We start from the raw sequence: 9468 nt of genomic DNA, 5'->3' as shown, positions 1-9468 counted from the left end.
GATCATGTATTTACAAGATGTGGAACAAAGACACCTGTGCTGTATCATTCTTCTTACCTACTGGACTTAAACCTACCAAATATATCTAATAATTATAAAAGATCTAAGTAGAAACTAATTATTCATCAATGAAAAACAAATACAATCGTGATCAACACAATTTATATGCAAGCAACGATCCAAGCGCCTTGACTTGAGAACGATGCACTTGAACCTGAATGACACTTGTGAAAATAAAGAGAATACTGATGTCATAATAATAATAATCAAGGTGATTTAGAATCTGGAATTTCTGGCAGGATTTCCGGTGATGGAAACATCCACAACAAACCAACATTAATTCGAGAGACGGCGGTAATTACGCTCTATGAAAAATTGTTTTCAAATATACTCTGAGATATTTGGGCATGTATTTATAAGAACTCATCTGCGTAGGTACCTCAGAGTCATTATGTCAGCCGCCAAGCCGCTTCCTTTCCAAGATCTGTTGCCACTGTGTAAGATAAGGCATGAGGAGAACAGCAACACATGAGTGGTGCTACGGGTGTCAGATGATAATAATAAAATGCTCATGTATATAGGCGCCGGTTACCATTTACAATCAGGTTTTCCGTCAGCTTGTATGTCATTCCAATTATATAAAAAAATGTTTGCTTAAGATCCTTCTTTCAAGACTCGAAGAAACAACATTTTAAATGTGTATAAATAAGCTTATTTTTAATTTTTATTAAAAAATCTATAAGAGAACCTATAAATCTTATATCAAATAAAATTCTAACAAAGGTCACAAGTATCTAATGAATTAAACAATTCGATATTGCTGTCTCTCAAAATGTATTCCAATCCACTAACGAAGCTGTCCGAAACAAGATGGCGAATGTCTCTATTAAAATTATAATTTGCATGTCAATAAGCGTTATTAAGATAGACGAATTGGATGCTGGCGTTTAGATAGCCGTTTTATCGAACGTCGACATCTATTTATACGAAATCGGGGGTCTAATAGTTTAGTAAGTTTAATATACACCGCATTACTTCCGATGACCACTAGTTTGATTCCACGCACAATGCAAACATTTGCATTCATGAGTAGGATTGTTTGTTCATTATGTATACGCATATATAAAAATGTATTTAATAATTCCTATCAGTTCTCAGTTGTATGAATTGTCCGGACTTATTATTATTTTCATTTATAGATGTAGGAAGTATCTTCAATTCATTCACAACTACTGTACTTTTTATTTTAATGCATGGCGATGAAATGGTACTCCCATGCGCTAACGGTATATAGCTGGCTGGACTCCAGTGGAGGATGATAGAATGAAAATGATTCAGTACATCACATCAGATATCAAGGTAGAATAAATTGTTTCAACTGCCAAAAGAACTTACTTTATAATTACTTCGGTTGAAGTGTGAGATATGGCTGTGAAATTACATGGTACGAAGGCATGCCACCTCTGATTTTTATTATTATTAAAAAAAACACGTAATTCCAAGTATGTAAGTATTCTATGTATCTTGATGTAGATTACAAAGTCTACCAAATATGTTACGAGTATATCAGCTGTTTTTTTTTCCTTTTAATTAACATTAAAAGCTAGGTCTCGCTTGGCATATCACTTGGCTACATTACTGCCTATTATTAGTATTTTTAATGTTTACCCATTAAACACAAAAAATTAAAAAGATTATGTAGTAATTTTTATTGAACCATAAATATAAGTTTACATATCCATGATATGTCTCCACTCCAATTATATTTTTAAGAATGCCATAATTTGCATCACTATTTAATTTTAGTGTACATATTTCAAAAAGATATTACAAATGTGGCAGGTAAGTCTTAAAAAATAACAGCCAACATATTAAATGTGAATGACCCAAACGCCTCCAAGTTTTACGAATATAGCCAAATTGACGACCGCACGCCGTTTTCGTAAAAATTGGTTTGTAGTTTGACAATAAATTACAACAATAAATGTTATACTGCGATAATTTAGGAATTTATTCCACTAAAAAACAAATAATCTTGACATAACATGTATGGGGACTATTAAAAAAGAAGCTTTTAAACATTAACAATGTTTCAGTAAAAATCAGATCTATAATTCAGAATTTGAATGTTTAACTTATTAATATTCTAATTTAAAAGTCTATACACAAAGTCTATATATAATTTAAAAGACTATAACTTAAAAATCTAACAAAAACCCTGATTTAAATGATTAAAAAAAGTCAAAATAGCATTTCATAAACAACCGACTTGTCGACAGTAAAAATAATGATCTAAATCGTTTTCAAAATTAGCAAACACAACGTAACATACTAAAACGAATTGAATTTTGACCTACGTTGAAGAACTGATAACAATTATATATCTTTCACATTTTTTATACAACTACTCCTTAAGTCCCTGGCTACTTATGAAGTAGGTATAGAAAATACCTGTTTCAGTATCGACTTCCATATTATGGTGTACTTATGAGATACATAATTAAAATTTCTATCAAATTTAACATTACAATATATAATTAATTATTCTCAATATTACCATATCTAGACTATTATAGTACTATACTGTTAGTTCATCGCATGATCGTAAATATAGCGACTTTAAAACTTCGCTTCATCCACTGCGCCGTGGTCTGTATTTATGTGCGCTATACATGCAATGCAAACTATAACGCTGTCTATGTAGTGTTCATTATGTTTCTTGAGTGACAATTATGAAACAAATGATATCAAACAGTAATTTCTGTTTCTAGGCAAACATTTTGAGGGATACATTGTACAAAGTCGTTCTGGCTCACCTATTTCTGCCGCAGGCAGTTTGTGTAATGTTTTTCTGTATAAAGATGAGTTTTCATATTGATATTACGGATGTATAACACCCTACTCCCTAAGAATGGCAATACATATGTCATACCACGGACTTGACACGATAATATAATGTTTATATAATAAATAAGTATGTATACAAAAACCAAACTAAGATTATTACAGAATTGATTCAAATGGACCTAAACGTCGATCAGTAATTGAGAACTGGAAGCAATGGTGAGATGTCCTGTATATAAGCTGCCAAGTAGACTTTCCCGTCGAAGGGTGAGATAAAGCAGTATAAATATAGACCTAAGAATGGCTCGTGATGCGTATCACTAGTGTTGCAAAATAACGTGATGTCCATAGTTCTGTTCATCGATATAGATGTCACTTACCAGTCGGTGGGCCGTCAACCTGTTTGCTATTCCAGTTACAAAAAAAATTACTGTTGTGGACGTTTACTTTTTATGACTTTAAAAAGATACCGTTTTAATTCTATTTGCCTGAGTTCATATTAATGTTCGTTTCCAGATTCTAAAACAGTTTTGATGATTAAGGTATCGGAACCTCTGAAATTCGGAATGTGAAGCAAGAGCAAAGTTCTCTAGTAACTTTGTTCTATTCTATACTTTAGAATATGGCGTAAAGATAAATTGATATTTTAAATTATTGCAATTTGTGCTTACGATTCTGAGAACAATAAAATGATAAGGTCATTCACATCCTAGACTATTTGCTCAACTGCGCTGAGATGAGTGTTTATTCGGACATAACTGGGTGGACATGACAAATTTGAAATTCCAAGAAGGTATCATCATTGATAATTCTCGCTTGTTGACTGTAGTCCATGACTGGGTAATAATTCGTAAGGAGAGATTTACGAGTACAATGTCAGCTTTTATATTTGAAAGGATAATAATAAACAATACAAACAAATAAAATAAAAGTCTGTTAGTAATTGCAAATTAACAGCTTTTCGTTATATGTTTATAAAAGTATATATTTACGTTATTTAGATTAAAAATGTTTAATTATTTATTTAGATTTTTTTGTTTGTCTGTTTATTCTTGCTAAACTGTACTAAGTTGCTAAGTTACTGTTATAAAGAGTAACTTAGACTAAGTACTTTTATTTTATAAATTTTATTATTTCGATAAAATAAAATAGGTAAATACCACGTCGACGAATTCGCGGGTCACGCTAGTCTAATATATAAAAATCCCGTGTTATGTTATACAAACTCAAACGAAACGGAACTATATACATATTTGGTAAGTCTGAAGCAATTACATATAACCGTGCTGCAGGAATGGAATAGTTATAAAGAAAAAAGTAGGGAAACATCCAAATGTCCAGTCCAGTCGTAATGTAAAAAATTATGAGCACAGAAGCAAAATATACAACACACACCTAGTAAACAATTACGTAATATTTACAATGACAACATGCACGCAATACAGCCTATATATTTATACATTAGGTGCGAAATACTGACGAAATCGGTACTACACTTCCTACTAGTTTTAGTCAAGTTTAAAAAAAAACTACTGATGAAGCGGCGTGTAAATAGCCACTACACGCGGGAACTTAACCGAACCTACTCTGTAGGTTACGTATTCCACAAACTTATATATTATCTGACTGAAAATAACGGTACCCACAAACCTGCAATCCAATCCGGAGCACTGTTAAAGAACAATGCACACCCCAGATCCAGGCAGAAGAAGACGCCCGGATGGCGGCAAAACACAATCTAATATAACACACACGGTCTAGGAGTAATTTTCTAGAATTGTTCTATAACGCGTGTAGGTATAAATAATTACTTAATTAAAAAAACGAACCACAATATTTCTAATTCTTATGACATTTTCATTAACAAAAACAAAAGACGGCGGGCGTGCATTCTCTTTTTTTTTCTTTTTTATTTAAAAAATATGTTCGCATTATTAGCGGCCAGTAATTTAAGAACTCGATCGAGTATCTCGGCCGGAATTTAGCCAATCGGTGACCGATAGATTATAAGTATCTGAAACCTATCAATTAATAAAGTGAAAAGATAAATTAAAATCAATATGGCCTAATGTAGTTGCAATTTAAGAGTACCTAATGCAGATATTGACAGAAATACTTATAATTTTAATTTAATCAGTTATAGAACAAACTTATGTTATATAATGTAACAAATATTTTTTTTATTTTCTCTTTATATATTTAGGAGCTTAGCACAATAGCGAGCACGTTAGCTCCGTGTTGACTTCTTAATCAATTACATAACATATAAACTTTAAATTACTATAAAGACAAATCTTACCTACTTTTATTTACAAATTTTTAAATTAATACCGATTGTTTTGTTACAGGTTCTGTTAAAATACTCTGAGAGATTCCTAAATTAATTTTGTTTAAATTTATTTTTTTCAGTAAGATTTGCCTTTCAGTGTTGTTCTTGACGCTAAACATATTTTGTGAACACTTTTTAAACTTTTCTCAGGGTTGTTTACCATTTTATAAATTATGTAACATGGATATTTCGACGCTGTTAATGTTAATATGTTGTATTATATACATAACTTACATCTATGAATATGTTTATATTAGCGTGAAAACTTTGTACAATGAATCTATAGAAGTATTAATTATACAGCAATAGAACAATTTAAAAAATATCTTCCTGCATAAGGGGCATATTTAAAAAAGTGTTAATAAAATATTGCTGTGAACAAAGTAAATTTTACTTAGATATATTATCAATTCCTTTACTCAAATTCACATTACGAGAGAATGATTTTGGTTTCTTTTTTTATGACTTTTGCTTAGCAATATCGCTAGCAGAAATGTCCAAACGTTGACGGTTGAAATACCGTTATTCGTTGTGTCAATTTCAAACATTGCAAATTGATGCTTTTGCCTTTGCCCCAAATGTATTAAAAAATAGTTTTTTTTCCTTCAATGATGGGAATACGTCAGTCACTAAACAAATAACTACCAAGTGTCAGTGACTACAAGATGAGCAGATACGACCGAGCGATCACAGTATTCTCACCAGACGGCCAGCTCCTGCAAGTGCAGTATGCTCAAGAAGCAGTAAGGCGTGGTTCTGCAGCTGTAGGTATAAGGGGAGACAACGTGATAGTCCTCGCTGTGGAGAAGAAGTCAGTAGCGAAACTACAAGACGAGCAGACGGAGAAGAAGATAGTGAGTCTGGATGAACACGTTGTGTTAGCATTTGCTGGCTTGAGGGCTGACGCTAGAGTATTAATATCTAGGTTAGTTTTTTTATGAAATTTAGAGGTAGAGTTTGTACAAAGTACAAAGTAAGTCGTGGGTACGTCAGTCTCTACTATTTCTACAAAAAGCAGTTTATTTTGTAAACTGTGTTTTGTTTGAAGGAAAGATATGACAGTATAATTACAGTATACGAGTACAAAGGCATTAATATCAGACGGATTTAATATGAAATAATAGTAATAAAAATAATAACCCTGAATAATTCACATAACGCGATCTAGTCCCAAGCTAAACAGAGCTTGTGTTATAGGAACTAAACAACTGATAGAAATACTTATATTTTTTTTGTAAATACATGCATAATATATATAGTCCTTACATAATATACTGAGACCAATACAAATGTATACTCTTGAATACGAATTGTATATAACGTGCGAGGAATCGAAACCGCGGCTAAAAAATTATTATTAAAAATATAAAAAACCCATAAACTCTATAAATAATTATAGAGCTCAAATAGAATGCCAGTCACATCGTCTGACCGTTGAAGATCCTGTAACAATTGAATACATAACGAGGTATATAGCTGAAATGAAACAACAATACACTCAGAATAATGGGAGAAGACCGTTTGGTATATCCTGCCTTATTGGCGGATTTGATTACGACGGCAATCCTCATCTATTCCAGACGGAACCTTCTGGAATTTACTACGAGTGGAAGGTACTACTTTGTGTTTTATCTCAAATTGCCTGTAAGTTTTTTTATATCATAATGATGCCAACAATGCAACTCATCTGATGGTAAAAGCTAAACTATAGGTAATAATGTATCTAAAATACTTTATCTAATGAACTAATTGTCAATCATTAGAGTTGAAGAGAATATTAAATTCTATTTTGTTATCACGTAATCTCGTAATGCCCTTTTTTAATGTTCTAACTATTCTAATGCTGTTGGCCGCAGTTGGCCTTCACTAAACGGTAGGGGGGCGATGCAGAGGACACTCCAAACCCGCGGAAGGGCTTATGAAGCGACTAAAGTCAATCTCCTGCTTAACGGATACGACTTTATATATATAAATTCTTTATTGCACTTTTAAATACAGTTCTAAACTTAAACATATACAGAGTGAGCAAAGGTGGACTTATCTCTAAGAGAGATCTCTACCAGTCAACCCAACAGTGTGGCATAGCTAGTGGTGAGTAGGTAACACCTGTGCAATTAAAACTATTATGTTAAAATCTCCAAAAGTTGAAAAAATAAAATATTTAAAATTCTTTAGTCTGAAGGCACCGCTAGGGCTTCGAACTCCGACTCAGACCGTAGTAATTAGGATCCCGTTTGAATTGGACGTGGGATAGATAGCAAGGGACTTGATGTCCATGGTGATATTCTTGTATATGATGAAAGACAGTTACCACTTACCATTAGGTAGGCCGTCAAATTCATTGTCATTCCAATTACATTAAAAAACATATATTGTTCAGGCCTGTTCAACAGGCAGATGTGACAAGACAACAAGAGAATTTCTAGAACAGAACTACACACCAGGACTTGTGGCTACTGATAAGGGGGCCATAAAGCTGGCAATCAGATCACTGCTAGAGGTGGTGCAATCTGGACAGAGGAATTTAGATGTGAGTGATATCTTATTATTTTACCGTTACTTTTTAATTACAGGCGAACACATCCCTAGCCCCCAAGCCCCATGGGCTGTGCACGAGCATTTCAATTAATACAATTAATTTACACATAACCTTAACGAATTATATATTTAATCCTTTCTCAGAAATCATTCTGTTTAATAACAGTACAGGAAATTAGCTCTGTAGTTATTGAGACTATAACGAACATAGGGAGACGTGGCGAGAAACTGTTTTATAATGTTCTTAGAAATTAATGTTAACCAATAGTATACTGTACTCACTCTAACTTTGCTATACAGTAATAATATGGCTTCCTATTGGAAAATTAATTTTCCAAATTAGTTCGGTAGATCCAGAGATTACCCCTGCAACCTTACAAACTTTACCTCTTTATAGTATTGGTATATATTACTCGGAATATTATTATTTGAAATATTCGTGGAAGTCCAGGAAAGGTTTAAACGATGAAGAAATTGCATGTAAAATAGTAAAAACAATCATTTCATTTTCCCATACAAACTGCTGATACCTGTTAAACCAAAAAAAACCTTTGACATATTTAATTTTGAGGCGGAACGGAGTACGCGGGGTCAGCTAGTAATTGTTGTAAAAAAGTTCTAATTTAAAACTTAACAAAATTCCTTCAATACTCGTTCACAGTTGGCCGTTATGAAAAGATCGCAGCCAGTTCAAATGCTAGAACAAGAAGTTATTCATTCAATCGCTCGTGAAATAGAGAAAGAAAACGAGGACGCTGAAAAACAGAAGCAAAACTAGTGCTTACTACAGCCTACCATTTATAGATGCTATAACGTTATTTATATTTTTAATAATTATTTTGATTATATTACAACTGCAGAAGGATACAATTGTATTTGTGTATTATAAATCTGACTCCACATCTCATTCAGGAAGGTATATTACTATTAAATATCTAGAACTTTGTAGCTATGTTATTACTGTTTTTAAATGTTTTTGAATGTTCTTGCTAATAAAATTATTATAATAAAATAAATATTACCTTTTTATTTACCTATTAGAGGGATCCTTTGCACAAATTTGACAACAATGGCTTATATTATGTATTTACCATATTATTACGGCGAGGATAAATAGTATTTTGTATGTTGTTAGTGTAGGTGGATTACACTAACAAAACAATACATTTTAACAGCCATAAGCAATTATTACCATTTGGCAAAGTTCATCTATAAAACTTGAGGGAGACATCATATTACATATGTATGAAATAACATAAAAGTCATGTATGAGATTATAATTATTGAGCTTTATTTTTTACTGTAGGGGTTATATGTTACTTGTCGGTTATCTTCTCTGTGGACTACCTACAAGAGTTATGCATGAGGTTTGCCACTTTATTGTTCGCCGGTTGCATAGAAACAAAGTTAATCAGAAAGTCGGGACTGGTTGTTATAGCGAGCTCTACAGAAAATGCATTTTCAGTAATGTACAGTTTTTAGCTAATCCAAATCGAAGACTTATAAATTTTTATCGCATACTTCCGGGTTGGAACAGATAAAATATCTATAAATATAAAGTATTAATAATAATATTATTTATTCAGATAATAACTTTATCACATTATTAAGATATAACCTATTATAGATTGCTTTATTATAATATTGTAGTACCTAACCATGAAATATCACGTAGGCATTACCCTACTAGCCTAAACAGTTGAATGAAAACTAATATGTTTCTTTAGTTTCGTTTTCAGCTCGAGTTGGACTTCCAT

General features: G+C 32.3%; 1 protein-coding gene across 1 annotated transcript; it reads left to right on the top strand.

Moving 5' to 3' along the window:
* The first annotated feature begins 5820 nt into the window (after positions 1 to 5820).
* LOC131849763 (proteasome subunit alpha type-7-like) lies at positions 5821 to 8694 on the top strand. Its single transcript, XM_059199878.1, has 4 exons — positions 5821 to 6098; positions 6573 to 6786; positions 7554 to 7703; positions 8373 to 8694. Exons 1-4 carry the CDS (start codon positions 5839 to 5841, stop codon positions 8487 to 8489), a joined length of 741 nt encoding a protein of 246 aa, XP_059055861.1. The 5' UTR covers positions 5821 to 5838; the 3' UTR covers positions 8490 to 8694.
* Positions 8695 to 9468: the final 774 nt, after the last annotated feature.

This window comes from Achroia grisella, unplaced genomic scaffold, assembly GCF_030625045.1.
Source record: "Achroia grisella isolate CSIRO2021 unplaced genomic scaffold, CSIRO_AGI_Agris_v1 utg660, whole genome shotgun sequence".
NCBI classification, from domain to species: Eukaryota; Metazoa; Arthropoda; class Insecta; order Lepidoptera; family Pyralidae; genus Achroia; species Achroia grisella.
Note: the sequence above shows the minus strand (reverse complement) of the source record. Positions and strands in the feature narration are given on the sequence as shown.